The 23,274-nt window shown below is 38.6% G+C and overlaps 1 protein-coding gene across 3 annotated transcripts in view; it reads right to left on the bottom strand.

Annotated features, from left to right (window-relative positions):
- The window catches only part of PCDH17 (protocadherin 17), a 94,861-nt gene extending 77,791 nt beyond the window's left edge, over nucleotides 1-17,070 (bottom strand). For all 3 annotated transcript variants that reach the window (XM_070408980.1, XM_070408981.1, XM_070408979.1), the window contains exon 1: nucleotides 12,106-17,070. In XM_070408980.1, the coding sequence (XP_070265081.1) occupies nucleotides 12,106-14,754 (2,649 nt within the window). In that variant the 5' untranslated portion in view covers nucleotides 14,755-17,070. The remainder of the gene's footprint in view (nucleotides 1-12,105) is intronic.
- Between the last annotated feature and the right edge of the window lie 6,204 nt (nucleotides 17,071-23,274).

The raw sequence follows: 23,274 nt of genomic DNA on the forward strand, positions 1-23,274 counted from the left end.
AAAATTATATATATTTTTTGTCAGATTCAGCAAAAGAGATATCTTTTGTCGGGCTGCGAAATTTTAGTAATTACTTTATATGTGCCATGAGATGAAAAGGGTTTAAAATTGCTGTTCTAAAAGAAAGAATTTATGATCGTTCAAGAAAAAGCGCATTCAGACAAATGAGTAAATTTCAGACAGGTTTTGGAATGCTACAGGCTGTCTGAGAGAATACCTGTCCCCAGGTAAGACTTTTGTAGTGGCATGAAACCAAGACTTGGCCTGGTAGCCCACCCAGAGATGGCACCCCCTGCAAATGTGCCTTCTTACCCCAGATGATAAACATTCCAGGGTGAGTTTACAGATGGACGTGAACTATAATGTTTACATAATTGTGGGTGTAAATGTCCCCATTGAGAACTCACTATTTGTCAGCTAATCATATAAAATATTGTGGGGGAGGGGAGGGAGACTTATGTAATACTTTAAACAATAAAGAATTTAAGTTAAAAAATCATATAAAATATTTAACACTATTTGTTTAATCTTTCAGAACGTCTTTCTCTTATTTTTGAATGTTTTGACAATGAACCATAAATTGGTTAAATTTAAATTTCTATGCTCCTTTCTATTATATTGTCTTTCGTTTTATATCCCAGATACTCTGGCATGTAAAATAATTAAATCTTAATACAGTTTAAAAGCTCATTCTACTTGAAGCCTTTATTCTATCAGCCCCCCCTTATTGTTTGATATAGATTTTGCAATTAAAATTTTAAATTCAGATATATAGTGATTAAGTCCTAGAATAGCTTAATAGTAGTAAATTATTTTAATTAAGGGCTTTTAATATTATTTCATTTTTAGTAGTTGAATCAATGATTATGGATTGAACAACTCTGCAGGTGGTAGATTTGTTTTAAATAACAACACTAAAATGGGCAATATATTGTTGGTAAGAGTGCTTAGTGCAAGTTTTCTCAATAGGTGCCTGACAGTTTCCTACCACCTATACAACATAGATCCAGAAAATTTGAAAAGAATTTTGTAAGTTGCGTTATTATTATACACGTGATGATTACCCATGATGATTTTCTTTTCCCATTATCAGATGGCAAATCTAATAATCACTTGGTACCAAAGTGAATATCATAAAATCACATGTCAATACATATAAATAAATGTAATCCCCAAATAACTATTTATGGCTTATATAATTTTATTTCTTTAAAAGTCATTTAAAAATAAGCATTAATATTATGTCTTCAAAAGAATAAGAATCTTAAACTTAAATATATAAAAAGGATCACATTGATTATGTATATATAAAACACAAGTTATGTGAAAGTTGATGCTTATAATTATGAACTTTGATCAAGTTTTATTCATGAACTTTTAATATGACCAATAGAATTCTATAGGAATTTTTATTGTAGTTATTTGAAAGGTAAAAACTATAACTAATAATTATCAAAATAAGTCATCTTCAAATAAATTATTTTTCAGCATGTAATTATTTCATCATTTTAATGTAGATAATATTTCAGACTTTGGCCTTAGTAATTTTTAAGTTTGAATTTTAAGCTCTGGGTCATATTTTATTACTGGTCATAAGAAATTATAAAGAATTCTAATTTTTAAGTGCCTACCATGAGAAACCATGGTAAGTTCTCTCAAGTACAAAAGCAAACAAGAGAATGTGGCCCTTGTCCTCAAGTGCTCTGCTATCTAAACTGCTTTGTGACAAATTATCTTCACCACTGGTTATAACACTGATTCGGAGGTTTAAAACTCTTCAGCCTGAATTACACATATTATTTGTGTGTAGGTCAATTAGATCTTTATTAAGAACAGAGATTATACACCACAACCCAAAGAAGGAATAAATGGAAATTGGTAGCATGTTAAATCACCTATTACCCAGTCTCAATATATTCATTAGGGCTTTTTAAAATTCTTATGCCTTAAATAGCTTTAGATTCAAGCATAGAATGAAAATAGTTTCATTGATTTCTGCTGATTAAATCTTACTTCATATTTCAAAGAACTGCACCTTTCTTTTTACCTACTAGTCTAAATCCTTCTTTCTCAACACTGCTAAACAGTCTTACTACCATTTACTTCAAACTTAACCAGGCAACAGAGGAACATAATGGAAAATATTATCTAATTCTTTGCTAAGACTTTACGTTGTCAACTTTTCACCCAAGGCAAATTTTAATAGCTGACATGTGGATCTTTATTTCTAGAGATATACTATAGAAACACTGACATAATTTTTAACCACAGCAAACAGAGCCACTCTAATAAGCAGTTGACACCAAATCCAAAAATGCATGAGGAACAGAAAGATCCTGGCAGGAATTAAACTACCATTTTCACACATCTGCCCAAGGGAGGCATTGTAATTGCAAAAATTTACTCTAAGACTGCTGAGACTCATAGTAATTATGTTTCTTTTTTTTTTGTAATAGAAATAGCCACAGGTAGTAACAAATTGGGTTTTGAGATGGGGAATTGGGCATACATTCTAACCTAAATTACTGTGTAATTGTCTTGATTATGAAAAAATCATGGAACATCTATTGCTCAACAACAAAAAAGTTTCCTTAAATGCATTCCTTGTCTTTTATTTTCTCTCCAATTAGGCATACTGTTTCATTCGTTGGTATTGGCATATCTTATATTAGGGCCTCACTGTAAAATAGGCTTTTGCCAATAACCCTTACAAATTCCTGTGAGTATGATTTGTTTAACAGGGTAGTTCACTTATTTTCTGCCTTATTATCATCTAGGGATAAATAGTAGCTTTCCTAGAAGGTCAGGACCAGGAAGTTTAGCTGATAATTACTACTATCCAGGCATCTACCAATACTAAACCTGCAAGGTTACAGACTTCCTTTTTTCAATTTGTGTGCTGCATTAAAATGTTTGCTATTTTACATATATATACATATGCTCTCAATAACCCTCTATCTTATTACAATTAGGCTCATGCATTAACAACATATTTTCATTGATTTTGTACAATTATAAACCATGCCAAGGAAGAATTAATATATATCACCATTTTTTAATCAGAAAATTCTGATTTCATCAACCAAGTTTAAGATCAGAGATTAGACATTGGTTTAAAACAAACAAACAAAAAACATTTTATTAATGTAACACAAAGTGATGTAAAGATTAAAATAATAATAAAGCAATCAAGTTTTATGCCTTGATATGAAGGCATAAAAGTAGTATATCATTAAAGTTTTATCCTAGTGATAATGACAATAATGATAGATCATTGATTCACATTATTTTGCATGACATACAACTCCTCTTATTCACATTCTTAATGCAATAAGTTGATTTGAAATAAATTATTTAAAAATAGATGCAAAATTGAAAAAGCAAAATAGGAAGCAAGATATTTATGCCCCAAGAAGAGACTGATTAGAATTCACCAATATTTAGACAATATTCATTTTGGATTGTTTTTTTGTGAGCTTTTTGTTAGTTTGTTTGCTTGCTTGTTTGTTTGTTTGATTTTTTTTTTGCTGACAAACCTATAAAATAAAAATAAATTATTTTAAGATTGCTCAGAAAGTTATGACACTATATAAAGATGTGTCATTAAGCAATTATCAATTTTAGGCTTGAAAATAATCCCTTTTGAAGTTAATTCCTTTTTCTACAAAATATTAAATAATATTTTTCTTAGTAAATTTTACTGAGATTTTAAGCATATTATTTCTCAAAAATTCTAATATCTTACTGTCATCTCATCTACTGAAATGAGGACATTGGTAAAAGCATATAGCAGCCACTTTACACTGTACTTAAATAAGCCTTCAGGAAAATCATAGGTGAATTATTTTTACAAGTATCTATTCTGCATGTGCAATTGCTATGGTGAAATTTTAAAAAGAAATTATCAAATATTCAGTCATACAGTAATAACAGTATATTCTGATATAATATGCTTGTGCAAAATAAACAGCTTAACAAAATAAAATGAACAGCTTTCAGCAAAGGTATTAATATTGGGGTCTGAATTGAAAAAAAATGTTATAGCTATAGTTTTAGGACTCAAAACTGATGTATGTGTACATAGTGCAAATAAATAAAAATTTAAGACTTGATCTAAGTCATTTCTAGTCTAAGCCTGGATTATAAAAATAAGAAAAGATATTTGGACCCCTACCATTTCTACCTACAATAAAATACCTGTTGCATTTCTGCTTTATAAAATTAAACTTTTAGGATTCGGGATATATAGCTGTATTTCCATTTGAGTTTTATTGAATTAGAGGACACAAAAAATATAGGTAAAAGTATAATTAGTCATTAGGTAGTGGAGTCAGATATAAATACTATAAAGAAGTATGCTAAATGGTGACTTACTGGTATGCTTAAATCACATTTTTAAAAATGCATCACTAAAGAAGCTTAAGAAAATATATCTAAAGCACCAAGTTGTTGAAAAGAAATTACTTAGTCACATTGTAAATTAAATCTGTTATTTAAAAACATATATGTGCCCTGGCCAGGTGGCTCAGTTAGTTGTAGTGCTATCCTGTACACCAAAAGGCTGTGTGTTCCATGCCGTCAGGGCACATACCTAGTTTGTGGGTTCAATCCCTGGTCAGGGTATGTGTGGGAGGCAACCGATGGCTGTTTCTCTCTCTATCTTCCTCTCTCTCTAAAAATCAATAAACATATCCTTGGGTAAGGATTGAGGAAATATATGTATATGGTGTATGTATGTGTACATGTACGTGTACATGTATATATGCTATTAGAAGAATATTAGAACCTTTCTGCATGTAAAGTCATTATCTATATTATGTGTTAATATAATTTTAAAACATGTACCCAGTGTCTCTTAAAAGTAGTATATATTTATTAAACAATTATGAATGTGTAGCTTTGAAAGCTTGAAATAGAGTTTTAGTGCTCTCAGTTTCAAATTCCACAAAGGCTGCTGTTAGCTGATAAAGAGAGTAAACAAGAAATTGTCCTTTAAATGGTCCCTTTAATGTGTTCCACCAATTAAAAGTCATTCAAAAACATTACAAGTTTAAAAAATAATGAATATTGCTCAGACAGGGTATATTCCAGAACCAAGCTTACAGGGTTACATTTATCTTTACCTTGCTTGTTTTTCATCCAATGTAAATATGGTCCATGACTATATTATTAAATAGAAACATAAATAAAATAACACAGATCTTGAAATATTTCAAAATGATTGCTATAAAATGCATTTCTAATACTATTAGATTATTTTAATATATTCCATTTCTTTAATCAGACCAAAGTCTATTTATGTAGATTAGTTACATCTAAAGTCTCATTTATCCAACCTGTATTTATCCTTTGATCACAAAGCTTGTTAACTTAAATTGTCCTTTATTATTATGATTCACTTTCCCATAATTATGCTGTTTGACTACCTTATTTTTTGAATAAATATATGCAAATGTGCCAATCATGTTCAGCACAGTTATGCTAGATGCTCAATGAACTGTATGAGCCATTTCACTACAATAAAACTGCCTGGAATAGATCCAGGGCAAGGCCTACAAATATCAGTAATCAGAATGTTAGTAGGACCAGGACATACAAATGGAAGTGTGTCACATGTATATCAATAGATTCTCTCAAACACTGTCTGAAACCAATTTACAATCTATCATTGGGAGACCCTGGTGCATACAAGTGGTAGATGCCACTTACACAGCCACAATTTGCATCTGTATTTTGTTGTCTTTTTTTCCTTTACCTTACAAATATGGAACTTAGACTTCTGCAGTGGCAAGAAAGCTCTAGCAAGCTTCTGCTTAGTCACAGCAGGAAAGTTTGATGTCATTAAGGACTTCTTTATTATGGATAATTTATTTCAGAAGACCAAAGGATAGTAATATGTCACTGTCAAAGCTAGTGTTGAAAGCTATGACTAACTGTAAAATACTGTGTGGCCATAGAAAGAAAAAGCTTGTCAATGTTTCTTTTACTAAACTAGGCTGACAATAGATTAGTGTAGGTCTGATGAACTTTAAAAGTATTTTGTAGGTAGGTGGTAAAAGTCACACTATCTTAAAATTGATAAGCGAAATGGACTTTATGCTATTCTCTAACAAATACTAGTATATAGTCACTGGTTGAAGGAATTCAATACAAAAAAAAATAAATCCTTCCCTAATGGCTTGACTAAAATATGACTTTAAGATAATGCCCTGTGGGATTTATTAAACAGAAAGTATCACTGAGGGGAATACATTCTGGAGCAATGCGTAATACCATAATTAGCAGGTGCATTTGTAAGAATTTACCCACTATTGAGTGTATTGCAAGACTACTCAGCATAGGGAGTTAAGTTTTACTTCCGAACTGGCGTGAGCCCAGTTCTAGTAGTTTCATCTTCCTCCTCTTATTTCATCATCAGACTCACAGCACACCTTCTCACAGTGCTTCCACCCATCCTACCATCCTCCAGAAGAATCAGAAACTTGCAAGGTGTTGTTTTTTTCTCTTAATTTGCACAAGGTCCACTGAATGCTAGTTGTTCCTTAACTTCTCTTCTCTAGAATGACTGGCTCTATTCTAAGGAACTTCAAACTGTTTGAAGATTTAAAACAGTAAAATCAACAACTTTTAACATATTTTCAAAGGAAAATAATGGTTTGCGTTCCTCATTAAAAAGAGAACTGACTTTGAACGAATAAAGTATTAAAATGGGCTAATGTCTGTGCTTATGTATTTGCATACATTATACTGAAAATATAAAGCCATGTTTATATGTATTTATATTTGAATTTTGCCAAGAAGTTTTATCTTGTTCACATTTCCCTAATTATAGGCAGAGCCAACCTTCGCTGTAGTAAATGCATGTAAGCCTTCATTAATCTTCAAAACACAAATAGTTTCTTAATTTGCACCTTTTATTTTATAGATATATTCCTATTGCATAATATTGCATAAGCAGAACTAACAATAAAAAAAAATTGAAACCTGACAATGGCAATGAAACATGATAAACTATAAATATTGTATTTTTAACTTGAATTTAATATTTATCTGGAGATTTTTAAGACTGTTTCTCTTAAAATATGTATATTTCTTAATAATCTAATAGACATGATATTTGGAATTATTTTAATAATTAATTTATTTTAATATCCTATATAAGCCTATGTCTATGCATTCTAAAAAAAAGAAATAATGTATATTATAACATAAACTTTATAGAGAAAAGTTTCTGGAAAATATGGCATTGGAGGTTTTTTGGTGTGGTTTGGACAATATAGTCACAGGCAATAGAAAAATGTTTAAAACATATAAATTTTCTTCTTAACTAAATATGTTGAAGCAGCTGAGAGAGGAATTGTATGGCATACTTTTCCATGACCTGATATTTTTCATGATTGCACACAGCCTTAAATAACATAAAGATACCAAAATCCTCTAAGTAGACTTACATATAATACTAGTATTTAGTGCAATTATAAAACTCACTCACAGACCTCAAGGAAAATTATAGAATTCACTCATAGAATCCAACTAAAATGTAAAATTATCTTACTTTTACATTTATAGAAGACTGATGGATTATCATCTCAGTGTAAGAACAAGAATTGCCTAACTAGTATTTTGAAAATTTTATTGCAAACTAAAAGCTAGTGGATGAAGACGTTATTAACTTATGAGTAGTTATATCAACTAATATTAAAAATAAGATTCTCAGGTTTCTAGTTCATATTGTGCATTTATTTATGGTAAAATTGAGAAATGCACACAGATTTATATTGGAGCTTGGATTTTTATGGGCACACACAAAACTAAGAGTAAAAGTAACACTATATTAAGAATGACCATAATATTTTACATTTTAAATTCTTCTGTAAAGAAAGTCAAAACACCTTAATGGCTGATTATCTTTTTAATTAAGTTTATTTGCACTTTATACTACTTTTAATACACAATAAAACAGAAAAAGTTTTGTGATTATGTACTCATGTTAATTTAAAGTAGGAATTAATCCTACCTTTAAAAAAATTAAAGACAAGTGCACAAGGCACTCCTGGAGGCATGTAATAAGAAAGAAACATTCCCTTTTTACTCAACCAACGATTACCCCTAGAAATAAAGAGGTATATGAAGTTTATGGAAATTATTGCATGTAACTAATCAAACTGTGCTGAATTAGAATAACATTGCAGGAAAATATCTTCAAAATTATAAGTGAAGAAAAAAATATTCACACACTTTATGTTTGTTACTGAAATTGCTAACACACTAGAGTGTAATTTTGAAGACCATGATCTAGGGAAATCACCTGGGTTCCTATTGTCAATAAAGAAGAAAATAAAGAAGTGGGAGTAGAAGTATATAATGAATAATGTTCCTAGTAAAGATACAATTTTTCTTTCACCTTTTCATTCTAAAACACTGAATTTATTGTCCATACTATGATACTTGAGTCATCTATGTCTCAATTTCATTTTTATAGACTTATCATGTGTTTAATTCCCTTTTATTGAAAATGTCAGGTATGGATAGCAAAAGGATTTTCTCTTCTAACATAAAAAATCTAAAATCAACCCTAATGTGAATCTTTTTAAAACTGAACTGTAAAAAAACTGTGTAAGAATATATTTCTTTCAAAATTTTATTTTAGTAGGTATTATTCTGCTGGCTCTATACATTTTCTTCTCTGAAAGCATACTAAGATGACTTATAGTAGTGCTACCAAAAAATATGAAAACACAGATGTTCAAACAAATACTGGAAATATACCCACTAGTAAGAACTCCCCAGTCTTCTCCCTCTTCTCAGCGAAGTCTTCTTTGAAAACACCTGTTGAGAAGTTTCTCTGAGACTTAAATAATTTTATAAGCCACAATAAGCAGTTACTTGTGACAATTAGTGATGATCTCTGCTTGATTTTAGATTCTCATGTTAATATATAAAATAATTCATATGGAAATTGTTTCTGTGAAAAGTGCTTTTATAAATTTGTATAACAATCTATTTGCCTTACCTACCACAAATCTATGTTCCTATTTTTCAAAATAAACTTTATAGCTTTAAAATGAATAAAACATTTCATTATAACAATCTTTTATTATGAGTCACGCTACTGAGGATATTTTAATCACTAGTCTATTGGTTAAACACTTCAGAGATGACTTCACTTCAGCTGAGATACTTGAAATAAAATCTCTTAAAAACCTGAAATAAAATCTCTTCTCGCAAAGTCCTCTTTCTTCATTAGCTTACATAATTGTACTACATCCATATTCAATAAAAATACCCTTATGCCCAAGAACCTACAAATCTCAACCTTAAAATTTTAAGCCCTACAACTCACATAAAATCTTTTGATACTAAAATAAATCTTAATTTGAGCTGTAACATGAGTCTTATAAATCCTGAAGTTTCTAAGTTTTATGTCACCAGTCTCTATCAATGCATCTCAGACAATTTTGAAACTCTTTTCATTCTATCAATACAAATACACCATACACCTTCTACATGCTGGAAAATAAGATATACCAGGTCTAGTAGCTGCTAGTCCAAGTGTCCTCTGATGGAGTAAAATTCATCCTTAGAAATACACATGAGATTAATAGTGTGCTTCCTCAGCAGACTGAGTTAAATACACCCACTAATAAATGCACTTGAAACAGGATTATGGGATACCTGAACACTTTAATTTAAACATATCACTTCAGCCCAGAGTATTTGTAGCACGCTAGTTTAAAAAATGAAGGAAAAAAGTAAGGTAACTGAAGTCAATTTACGCTGTTTTCCAAAGTAGATGTTGAGAAAAACCTGATACCTTTAAAAGGAAATTAACTTAGTAGGAATTTACAGAGCATCTCTTAAAGGATTGCAAAAATTCAACAGAAAAAAAGCCTGTTTTAACAATTTATATTGAGGATATTTCCAGATTTCCAGGGGAAGAGCAATATGGGAAATTGAGACACTGGGGGGCAGCGGGGAAGGAAGGGGAATTCAAGAATTTAAAACATTTTTTCTGGGTCTTTATGGTGTGGATTAAGATTCAAGAAAAAAAGGAATGGCAAGGAAGTTCGTCCTTCTGTTTTCTGTTTAAACTATCTCTCTCCTTCTCTTCCTGGGTGTGTGTGATTTGCTTTTCCTCCAGTTTTACTGCTAATGAGGAGAATCATCATCATCATCGTCACCACCACCACCATCCAGCCACACATCAAGCAATGACCAGCTTCAAGAACACTATGATATAAATACAATGTGGCCACCCCAACCCCCAAAACCTCCTGGATACTTCCATCCAAGATTGTTCCTCACTAATAGACCAACTTCATTTTTACGTGGAGCCTAAATAAGAATTCGACTGATAGAGCTTAAAGTAGAAGATCCAGCATTAAGCCTCTGTGATACCATTGTAATGTCAATGGTAAAAATATAAGAAGAGTGTATAACATGTGTATTTGTGAAATGACTGTAAAAGATTTATAAATATATATTTAACATCTCTCTTTAAAAAGATTATCATAAATACCAGTTTTCTACAGTCACAGAAAGACTTTCATGGAAACCATGATTTTTTTTAAGGGAGAAATTTCTTGTTCAGTTTTATTAAACCTCAAAAAGCCATGATTACTGGTATCAGTAAACACTAAAAAGTGAAATTTAATATTAGTACAATTAATACTTTGGTATATTCAGTGGCATCAAGTACAAGAGTCTCTTTTACAAGGGCATTATACTATTATAAGAAAATAAGTTTTGCTAAGTTTTAGCATTTGTTACATTTGTCTCAGAAAATATAAGGTTATGAAATTTTAAAACCCTATTTGAATAATAAAAACATTACTTAAGTGTCATTTAAAGGTGTTTGCTTTTGAAAGCATAAAGTAATGAACAAATTATTTTCATTTGCCCCAAACTAATCTTCCTCCCAAAGTGTCACTCATAGTTAAACTCAGTTTTGAATTTCCAGTACTGCTCATCCAGAGTAATTTGTAGTAACTCACATGCATAATAGAGGAGAATTAAGTTTTCCTGTGACACAACTCAATAGTGGATAAAAGTAACTAGGCAATGACTACACACAATACAGTCACCTGCTGCTGTTAAAATCTATGTCCATGCTGGGTCATTTTTTTCATATATCAAAACCTTCGAACAATACTATCTAATACATAATAAACATCACTTAGATATACAGAAAACACACAGTATGCAAACTAAATGCATCCTGGAATTCTTTATGGCAAGTGCCTTTAGTGCAACTTTGCTTCCTGTTTTCAAGAGCCCCAAAGCAGTCCATGACCTTCTTGTGAACTTTCTACATTCATCAATGACAGCAAAACACAGATCAGGAAAACCACAGGACAGAATAAATTGAAACTTTTCATAGATAGTTACTCATCATTATCCAGAGTCTACATTTATACAAACTTTTGAAAGATCCTAAGAGTATATGTCACATTTCCAAAGCTTAAGCAACTTAATGCATTATGCTGCAGTTTTAGTTAAAGAGTAGATAAAATTCATGTCCTTGAAAATACTTTTAAAATATCAAGCTGACTTTGGAGGTGGCAGTGAAAACGGGCTCAAATTGATTCAGACTCTGGAATTCTGGCAGGTTTCTGTATTTCACTTTAGGTAGTTAACTCCTTAACATCTGGGTACACATTTCTCTGACTTGGCATTATGTATTTTAATGGACTCAAATGCACTTTTAAAGTGAATTAGGCAAAACATTTTTTTTCTACTCTGGAAATCCTTTCTTACAGGAAAAAATGTAGAGCACCAAACAAAAATAAAGTAAAATAAACTATGAATAAACTTAACCTTGCTAACATTTTTAAAACTACAAAAATAAACTTTAAAAATGCAACAAAAGTAAGACATTTACATCTTGTAGATTTTAGACTATTTACATGGGAGAGAATATGTATAGATAATGTTGTACACAGGCAGTGGCAAAAGTGTAAACCATTTTCATTAAAAAAAAAAACACACAAAAAAAAACAAACCCTCTCACTGCTGCTGCCAGTGGCTTGTCCTGTAAGAAAGGTTTCAGGACAGCTCCCAAACCAGCAATAAAGTGAAGTCCCAGTGATGCTAAAAGTCTCCTACCTGAATTATGGACATCCGAGTGGCTGGGGTCTCGCTCGCATTAGTCCCTTGTCCGGTGAAGCTGGTGTGGCAGCCCGCGTGCCCCTGAGGGACAGTCAGGTTGTTGGAGGCCGGTTTGAGATACATCACCTCCGACCGGGGCGAGCTGAGGGGCAGGCGGGTCTGGTAGTCGAAGTACATGGGGGAGGTGGCCAGGGAGGGGCTGCTCACCACGTTCATGACGTTCATGGCGTTCCTCTCCTCCACCTCGCTCTGCACCAGCATGATATCGTTTTTGTTGATCTTCTTCTTCTTGCCCTTGCCCCCGCCCAGCTGCGGGTGGCTGTACTCCGCGATGCGGCAGTTGTAAGTGCGGATCTCCTTATTCTCTCGCTTGCACTTGACAGCGATGGTGATCATGGCCGCGAGGAGGATGATAGAGATAGTGCTCAGAGTCACGATGAGCGGCAGCGACATGTCCCAGTGATGCTGCTCCCCGTTCACGCGGGGCACCCCCTCGGGCAAGGAGCCGCTCACCGAGCGGATGATGAGCTTGGCCACCGCGGACAGGGTGGGCTTGCCGTGGTCAGTCACCTTCACGACGAGCTCCACCACGGGAGTCACGTCCTCCCAGAAGGGGTGCAGCGTGCGGATCTCGCCGCTGGACGGATCTATTTCAAACAGGTGGTCATCGTTACCGTCCACGATCTCGTAGGTGAGGCGCCCGCTCTCGCCGAAGTCGCTGTCCAGGGCGCGCACGGTGCTCACCAGGTAGCCCAGGCCGGCGTTGCGCGGCACCTGCAGCTCGGCGGTGTCGTTCTGCAACGTGGGCAGCACGATCACCGGCGCGTTGTCATTCACGTCCAGCACTGTCACCCTCACGGTGGCATTGCTCTCCAGGTGCGCGGGCGCCCCGGAGTCCTTAGCCAGCACCTTGAACTCAAAAGCCTTGGTCTGCTCGTAGTTAAAGGAGCGCAGGGCGTAGATGGCCCCGTTGGTGGGGTTCACGGACACATAGGTGTAGATGGACACGTCGCCGATGTGCGAGGGCAGGATGGAGTAGGACACCGTGCCGTTTTGGCCCAGGTCGGGGTCCTGGGCGAGCACGGAGCCCAGGTACTCTCCTGGGATGTTGTTCTCATGCACCTGCAGCACGTAGAGTCCCTTGGTGAAACGAGGTGGGTTGTCATTCTCATCCAGAATCTTGATGGCGAACGACTTGGTGGAATTGAGGGGAGGGGAGCCCCCGTCCCGCGCCACGATGGTCACGTTGTACTCGTCCTGTGTCTCCCGGTCCAGCGGGCGGTCAGTCACGACCGTATAGAAGTTATCGTAGTTCTCCTCCAGCTTGAAGGGCACGGATCCTCCCGACCCGCCCAGGACGCCGGCCGCCCCGCCTCCGCCCAGGACCCGGCACTGCAGCTGCCCGTTCTTGCCCGAGTCGCGGTCAGTGACCCGCACGAGGGCGATGACGGTGCCTGGCGGGGCGGCCTCACTCAGCGCCCCCTGGCGCACGGAGACGAAACCGATGGACGGCGCGTTGTCGTTGCGGTCGATGAGCTTGACAGTGACCTTGCAGTGGGCCGGGATGGGGTTGGGACCCAGGTCCCGAGCCTGCACGTCGATCTCCAGCATGCCGTTCTCCTCATAGTCCAGGTTGCCTTTGACACGGATCAGGCCGGTCTTGGGGTCGATGGAGAAGAGCTCCCGCACGCGGTCGGGCACGTAGCTGCTGAAGGAGTAGAGCACTTCGCCATTGGGGCCTTCGTCGGCGTCGGTGGCATTCAGATCGATGACCACGGTGCCCATCGGGGAGTTCTCGGGCAGTTCCACCAGGTAGGAGGGCGCCTCGAAGACGGGGCTGTTGTCGTTGGAGTCGATCACCTTCACGTTGATCTGCACAGTGGCGGAGCGCGGCGGCTCCCCGCCATCCAGGGCGGTCAGCACGAGCGTGTGGTGGTTCTGCTGCTCGCGGTCCAGCGCCTTCTGGATGACCAGCTCTGGGAACTTGGTGCCGTCGCCACGGGACTTGACGTCCAGCGCGAAGAGGCCGTGGTCGTCGCGGGTGAGCAGATAGGTGCGGAGCCCGTTCTCGCCCGCGTCGGGGTCGTGCGCGCTGGTGAGGGGGAACCGGGTGCCGGGGGCCGCGTTCTCCGAGATGTCCATCTCGATCTGGTCGGAAGGGAAGGAGGGCGCATTGTCGTTGATGTCCTGGATCTCCACCTTGATCATGCAGATCTCCTTGTCGTTGGCGAACACCTCGAGGGACAGCTGGCACTTGGCGTTGTGGCGGCACAGGGACTCGCGGTCGATGCGCTGCTTAGTATAGAGCAGCCCGCTGTCCGCGTCCACGTCCAGCAGGTGCGGCGCCGAGTTCTCCAGCACCCGGTAGCTGCCGGACTTGCTGCGCCCGCCGCCGCCGCCGCGCTCCGCGGGCGGAATCCCCGGCTGCAGCCGCGCATCTTTGCCGATGTTGCCGATCACCGTGCCGGCCCCCTGCTCCTCCGGCACGGAGTAGTTCAGGTTTTTGAGCGTCAGGGCAGGGGCCCAGAGCAGAAAACAGCAACAGATGGAAAGGTACATCCCAGACCGGTGGGGTGGAGGCAGTGACAACCGGACCGGAGGGGAGAGCGAATGGGTGCGGGTCAGCCTGGAGCCCCCGCGCAGCATGCGCGCCGAGCCAGCCACAAGTCTGTGGGTCCTTCCTTCCCCCAGCTCCCGGGCTGCGGGACCCGGCGAGCCCTCCTGATTCCGCTCAAGTTCCCGAACCTGTTGATCTACAGCATCCGCACTGGGCGAGAAGCAGAGGCGCGGCGATGCTGCAGGAGCGCGGAGCCAGGCGGCGGCTCCCCGCGGCTGGGGCAAGCCCGCGGCTTTGTCTCTGCCGCCCGAACTTGCGGCGACTCAAACTTAGCGACGGTGCCGGGGATACAGTGTAAATCGAGTCTGGGGTGGGGGAGAGATGATGAGCCTAGAATGCGTAGGTTTTCCTGGCTCCCGCTGGGACGCTGCAAATCCACTCCGGCCGGGAGCCTCCGGAATACTCTTCCAATTGGTGGGGGAGGGAGCGGGGAGGTGTGTCTCCAGGCAGATGGGAAAGTGAAATCCTTACTTGTTTCTGGTCGCCTCCGGTGATGAAATGAATGGGGCTGGGGAGCAGTGAAGAGCGAGTCAGATATATTCTGAAGCTTTCCCCGGGCGCTGTGAAATGTCTGCTTGCTTCTCCGGCGGGTCTGTTTTCCGGCCGTGTTTTTACTGCATTTAGAGATCTAATCTTGCATTTCTGGCTGAGGCGGCGGCGGCGGACTGCATCTCCCAGCCAAGCGTATTTTTTTTCTCTCTCTCTCCTTTCCGAGCAGCCAAAGGGAGGGGAGGAAATGCAGTGCAAAGAACTAGTGTCCCGATTTGTAGTTTCCTCCCTCCGCCAAGCTCCTCCCTCTCTTCCTCCGAAAAGGCTCTCCCCCAAAGTCCGGAAAGCCACAGCCTGATCCGCGTTTGCGGTGTTAAGTCTACGGGGAGGGTGGGGGGGGAGGGAGGGGTGTATCGAGGTATCTCCGCCTCCGTTCGGACGACACACACTCTGATTTCTCTGCGAGAAGCCGGGAGCCGCAGCTACCATCCCATTCTCTCCCGGCGAGCAGGGACTTCTCTCGCTGCAGTTTAATTCCAGTTTGCGTGGCTTCTCGGGCGAAAGGAAATCAACAGGCAACTCATGGTTGGATGTGCAGCTTCAGGGGGGGAGGGGGAGGAGGCGGAATGGAAAGGAAGGGGGAGCCACCTCCCAGCCCTCGCACACACACTCTCCCTGTCTCTCGCTAGAAGGGAAACAGTCTCTGCATTCACAAGGCTGGACCGTCAAGTGCCTCTCTTTTCTTCCTATTCAGCATCTCCTTCCAATGGCCCTGCCTCCCGGTCCTCGTCATCTAGAAAGGAAAGGCTTGGCGAGGCATAAAAGTGGGGAACATTTGAAGCGAATAAAGTGCGGGTCTTTCCTCCCCCCTTCCAAAAAAATATTTTTAATAGTAGGAACGAGCTGGATGGAAGAAACACATCAAGGGTTGGCGCGATGCAGTCTGCAGTCTGGCTCTCAGTCTCTGGGCGGCTCGGGGAGGGCAGAGGGCGAGGGGCTGCGGCCGCGCCGGTCCAGCCAGGGGCGCCCACCTCCGAGGGGATGTTAGACACGGGTCTGTCCACGCATCATTTCAGGTCCTCGAGGCGCCTGGACACACGGGGATGACACATCCAGAAATGCAGGTGCTCCGATCTGCCGGGTGAGTCAGAGGCAGCGGAACGAATCGTATTCACTCTCGCCTCCTGGTCTTCCCTGCACAGACATTAGTTGCGGCTTCCTCCTGAGGCTTTCTCTGACTCACTCCACGGGAAGGAAAGCCAGATTCATGTTTTGGAGAAAGAGGAAAAAGCGAGAGCAAAGGGAGGGAGGGAGGGAGGAGGGAGGGTGAAGCTGAATCCAGCGGCACTTTTACTCTACCTCTCTCTGCCGGAGTCCAAGGCTCGCAAAAACAAGGCGTCTGTTTTGCAAGGTGTATTTATTTGTTTATTTAGAAAGAAAAAAAAAAGCCTTTCCTTTTGCTTAGGCGTGAGGAACCACCAAATCTTTCAGAGTCTTTTTGGGGAAATCAGGATTCCAGTGAGTGTTCACAGCTTAGCCCCGCATCACAGTTCAGGATTTTCCTCCCAATGTTCTCTATTCACCAAGTCCAGCCCCGGTGTGCAGAGTTAATTGTGCAGTCCGTTGTGGAGGGGTTTTTTTTTTCCTCCTTCTCTGTCACGGGTGGTCTCTTTCAATCTGGTGTCTGTCAGGATCAGCTCGCAGCCTGCAAAAGGCGTGCGGATTTCAAAGCAAATAAAGCCATCTCCGCAAGCCACGCATCGAAGGAGAAGAGAGACGGGAATTCAACAGTTGGAGTAACGTCTCCCCAGCCGCCCTCCGCCGCAGCCGCAGCCACCGGCTCGCAGTCCCAGCTCTCTCCCCAGCGCCTCTTGCTGACTGACTATTCACCTCACGCCGCCGCTTAAACATTGATACTGATTCCCTGCCAGCCAATCCGCGCGAGGGGCAAAGCCCCGCCTCCTCGGCCCGCGCCCAATGGGAGGCAGAGAGGAGACTGGCGGGGGCGGAGCCAGGAACCCCAGCGCCTCGGAGTCATTGATTAGATCAGTTAGAAGGGAGACCGGCGGGGCTAGCCCAGCCCTGCGCTCCGCAGTCGCGGCGGTGCCCCAGCCTCGCCGCCGGGTCTCCGAGTATGGGACTATGGGGAAGGTCCTTCACCGCCTTCCTCTGGAAAGGAGAGAAGGCACAGAGGAAAAATAAAAAAAGTTAGGCAGCGGGATGTATGCAGGAACCCGGATCGCAGCTTGCTTGCAAAATAAGGTAGCTGCGGTCTTCCTGGTGGGTTTCTGCACACACACACACACACACACACACACACACACCACATACACACACTGGCACCACGGACACACACTGGCACCACGGACACACCCATAGCAAGGGAGGCGTGGATCTCTGGCTGCGTGTGGACCCGTCTGAATGAGGTGCAGAGGGGTGTGTGTGTGTGTGTGTGTGTGTGTTTCCGGGGGTGGGGGTGGGGGTATGATGTGTATTTCAGTGAGTGTGTGTGAATGTGAGGGCGCTCGCGCGCCCGCTTCTGCCAGCGCTGGTGCAAACACACCAGGAGCAACAGCAATCAATACGTAACTTTATCCTCTGAGAAAAATCAGCTGTCCCCAGGCACCCATGCAAGGGAAGTCCCTCGATTATGAAAGTGTTTCAGAAGACTAGTAGAAGCCCAGTGAAAGGGAGGTCGCCTCTCCCTTGAGAAAACAAACAAAAAAACTGTCTCTCCTTTAAGGAGAAAGGCTCGCTGTCAATTCAAGCTTTGTAGCTTGTTAAAACCCAAATCTGGCTAAATAATATTTAGGGCTCTATCCTTTTCAGTCACCCCCTCTCAGCCCAGATTCAAGGTAAAGCTGACACGCGCCCACCAACAGGCAGTAGGTTGGATGTTTTATTAGCCTCAGGCTTGCTGTTAAAGTTCCATAAGGCAATTTGAATTTTATCTCCTTTAGACCAAATTTCAGTGTTAATAACCACATTTGCCAAAACTCTTATGCACAGAAGCTGAGTCATAAACATGAAGGCAGATCAATGGGAGATCTGCTAAGACTCCTGTTTTGTAAATAATACCACCATCACCAGGATCATACATGCACAGGCACACACAGAAGGTTTAGGGGGAGGGGCTGGAAAGAGAAAGAAAGAGAGAGGGAAAGAGGCTCCTGATTCATTTACTTCTCCAACTTCAATACCTAGTCTCACAGATTCTTTCTTCCCAGACTATTATCGCAAACATGCACTAGTAGGGCTGGTTTGCTAGTGACCCAGCAGTTCTTGGAAAGAGTTAAGAAGAAGAAAGAAATTGAAGTATTGAAATAGAAAAGGTGAGTGTTTTGATTGCTATAGTATTGATCACAATTCATAAATACTAAAGTTAAGTTGCCATTTATAAATTGTGAATGACTAAAGTACAAGTCTGCAACATGAATCATTCAAGATTCAAAGAAAATCAAAACCAGACTTACAAGAAAGTTCTGATGATTATTGTTGGGGTAATTGCTTGAACATTCAGGTTTTTTTTTTTTTAAAGTTATTTATTTCCCAGTGAATTCAATGATATAAACCTACAGTCTGAATTTGCAGTCAGATCTGGATCCAAAATTCACCATTCTCTTAAGAGACTATTTTTAACCATTGAAAATTTTAAGGAGGAGCTTTTAACAGCCAGACCTCCAAATCCTAAAATGGCTTTGTATTTTCTCTAATAAGTAGTTTGCCATGCCTCTACCTTTGCTAACCAAGGGAGCTAAAGCTTTGTAGAAATCTGGATTGTGTTGTGCTCAGTGGGTGTTTAACCATGCTGCCCTGTGAAACCTGATCTTAACATCTCTTTGATGTTGGTGCCTCTGTCCCAACTTATATACCTTGAAAGGTGAGGCTTTGAAACTTTAAAAGTTGCAGCTAACTTAAGTAAAGAGTAGTGATTATACACTCACTTATTAATCATTACTTTTTTAACACAACAAACCTATGGCTTTTTGGCATTGCATACTAATTCAAGGAAAGTCATAAAATATGCTTACATGAGGTTTATGAGAAAGCAAGAACAAGAGAACGAAAAAAAATTCCAAGGAAAGGGTAGTGTGGCTTATTGATTAGCCTTGATTATAAACCTTGTCTCTCTTGTGCAAATAAGGTGAGAGACAAGGTTTCTGAGACCAGTGATAGGAAACATCCTCCTAGACATGAATCTACCCACACCCTTCCAGAGTAATTATGTCACACCTCCCTCTACTGTATAGAAAGAGAACTACCACGCTTATGTTGCATACCACAGGGCTTCTGCCAAAGGAGTAAAATAGAACTGTAGCAGATAACTGACTTATATTTTATGTAATTTGTAGTATTGAGTTCTGTTGTTAGACTAACATATACCCAAAATAATTCATTTTTATCATTATGTCTCATACTTACTTTATTTTTAAAGGAAATGGAATCAACTAGTACTTCTAATTCTTTGGCTTCCCTTTAACCAGACACAATTTTTAAAATTATAATCAGTACTAATTTCTAGCCATCTCATAAGTTCTACCTCTTTTCACCAAATATATATTTTTCTGTTTACAACATAGTTATTGGGATGTTTCTTTTAGACTATGCATAAAGTATTGAGGTCATTTTTTCAAAACAGAAATGATGGAAATATGGTCAAACAGTTCAAAAATCCTATTGGTTTTTGTACTGTAGTAAATAGGCTATGGACATATAAGATCCAGTTAAGGAATATAGAAGAATGTAGTGCTTTTCATAGCTAATGATACCTACAAACTCACAGTTCTCAAGAAGAAACTGGTTCATAATCATGATTTATTATCATAAATGATAATCTTAACATAAAATCACAATATGATATTCCTTTTTACACATATATTGACTAGCTAAAGATCTTGTATGATTTAATAAATATATTTAAGTATGCATACTCATTGAGAAAATTTACTTGGAAAGACTTCTATGAACCTAAAATTTTTAATTAATAAAATATGCTAAGTGAGTTTTAAAATAAATTGGTATATTGAAATTGTTTCAAACAGAAGTATTGATGTCCATGTTTTTAGGCTGATAAAGACTGATTAATATTGCTACATTGAATTAATAATTGAATTAATATTATTAAGGAGTAATCTTAAAGATGCCTTTTAAATGGAATCTTATGTTATTGAAGTTATTTAGCTTACTCTCTGAGAGATTATGTAAAATTCATATTCACTAGCTGCAGTTATGTTTCAGAGAGTTTATGCTTAGAGCTATAATGGCAGCAGTTATAATATTCTTCTAAAACTTGTCCTGCTTGCTATGTTCTTGAGTTCAATCAAATGCAGTTCTTAAGAGATTTTTGATGCTATTTAAACACAGCCACTGTTTCTATGAATGGAAAATTCTTCATTCTTTCCTTCCCCATCATTTTTACCATTATTTTACTACATGGTTTCATATTTTTAACAGAGAATTTTTAAAGATAAATTTATGAACTAAACTGTTTTAAATATAATAAGTACCAACAGTTTCCATATTATATTTAAATCCTCAAGTGTATGATAGGATTTCATTCACAGCTAGTTCTTCTAGTTTTCATTGTCTTTTACAGGTTTCAGTGGCTCACCTCTAACACACCGCTACTGGCTACTTGCTGACGTGAAATCAAAAATGTCCTTTATAACAAATAACAAATTCACACTTCTAATTGGATAATTACTAAAACATATATTTCGTCTTTATGATAAAAATGAATTTAATAAAGCAACACAAATTAATTAACATGTTAAGTTCCAGGGGAAATGTTTATAAATTTAAAGGTTTTTAAGAACTCCTACATTACAACAAAATAGAAAAAGTGTAAAATATCTCCAAAAATAATCACTATTTTAATAGAATATTATTTTACTAATCGTATTTAAATTATTAAATCTTGCTATTAGAAAATATTTGTCAAGAAATAATACATTTTAATTTTTCTATATTTATGTATATGTTATGTTACAATTTGATAACATATACATATGTATGTGCTCTCCTTCCATGCATAGGGCGTGTGTTCCCAATGAACAGTCAAAAATAAAGTTATAGGATTAACCCTACAAAAACAGGCAACTTTTATTAATCTGCAACTCACACAATAAATGAACTAAATTTCTAAGTGGAACAGTGACCTATTTCAAGACAATTATTTTAAAGTATTGAGACATATTTAAAAGTTAATTTAAGATTTGCATATCTCGGTTTTGACAACTGAAGGATACTTGGTGTGGTTTAAATAAATTGTGTGTTTGTATACTTGTGTGCAAACTCTTACTTCAGAGAGAGAGAACTTATAAAAACAGAAATTGTCAAAGCAAAAGTGAATCTGTCACATTATATCTAATGATAAATATATTAGCATATGTTAAAGAGGAGTTGGATTGCTGTGCAAAATGAGAAACGTATCTTAAGCTTTATAAATTTCAAGTGACATATTTATGCCTTTTCCTGAGTTAGCTAGAGATAAAAGGGTTCAATTAATTATGAAACCTCAACTCTCCTGCCCCATAAGAAGTTACATGCTAGCTCCTCCTTGTGGTCACTTTCATAATAAATAAAAGCATTCATTTTAGAAATTTCCTTCATAAGACAATTAAGTTTGTTTAACTTGCATACTACTTTTTAAAACAAATGAAAAGTTTGTGAGGGAAATAGTTAATTTATAGGTATGACTACTATATCGTTAAAATAAAGTGGCTGAAGTTGGAAACAGAAATAAGTATTTCGTGCATGGTGCAGCAATCCCATAGCTTCTTATAGTACACATGTTAGGACAATTCTAAAACTGAGAGACTAGCCATTGGAGAGATCCCAGGAAATTTGCTTCAGTAGGTGGCACTCTTTCCTCAGAGTCAGTTTTGCAATGTTGACCTGAAATGATATTTCAAAAAGCTGTGTCACTGGAGGTCCTATCTTTCAGGTGAGGAAAAACTCGAAAGCTTATAATCACTTATGGTTACAACAGATCACACATTTCTTCCCATTATTCTGAGGCATTTAAAACTTCCTGTTATGTAGCTTGTGCACAGAGACCAATGAAAAGGATATACAGGAAGTACACTGAGCAATTCAGAAAGAAATCAGTGCTCTACAAATTCTCTGCATTTTAATTATCATCATAATCATTACCCAGCCCAAGCCTCAGCCACAAGGTCTTACTTGGATAATTATGTTCTACTTATGTAAATCCCTCTTTTCAGTCAGCGAGGCATATTATTTCCTCTTATCTTTAAAAATCCGGAGCAGTTCAGTTGAAAACCAAGCACTGTTACACAGTACTGTCTGTCACCCTGGATAGAGCACACGTTGGCTTTAGGTAAAGCAACATTGTTTAGTTCACCTCTCCCCCACCCCCTTACATACCTAAACAAGTACACATCCAATAATATTATTTCTCTTTTTACTCAAGTGATGTTTTTGAAATCAAGCAAAATGTTAAATAAAAGGACTCACTGGAATGGATCATTTTTACAATTACCATAGCCAGAATGATCTGTGGAGCTACTGAAACCTGCTTTCTAACCTCAGATGCTTAGCGTGTCCACAGCTTTCTGAGTCAGTGTCACCTGTTCCAGGAAAGATGAGAGCAGAATGTGCAGAAAAAAGGCCACAGTCATTTACAAATTGCAAATTCTAAAATAGGGATAGATGATTTATAACATTTTAATTAAACATGGAAGAATTTTAAAGAAATAGTTCTCTAGTAGTAAATGATCATATTTGTTTCTCACCAAAATTATTGTAGTTTTTTTGATATATGACAACCATAAGTATAATATTACACAAAATAATCTATGAGCTTGAGTACTTATTTCAATATTGGCCAACTCATCTTAGAAAATCAGATCTTAAATTCTGAAACATATTGGCTATGATAATTAGATGAGTTGGGATGATCTATTTTTCCCTTCTAAATGGTTTGTTTGGGGCATAGGAATGAGAGAAAAGCATAGGAAATAATTTAATATGTATTGCACTGTTTACCCATTTATACAAATATAAATTAACAATGTTCTGAAGGTATATCAATAAGG

This window comes from Myotis yumanensis, unplaced genomic scaffold (genome assembly GCF_028538775.1).
Source record: "Myotis yumanensis isolate MYYU_CA2020_CCGP unplaced genomic scaffold, mMyoYum1.0.hap1 SCAF_3, whole genome shotgun sequence".
NCBI classification, from domain to species: domain Eukaryota; kingdom Metazoa; phylum Chordata; class Mammalia; order Chiroptera; family Vespertilionidae; genus Myotis; species Myotis yumanensis.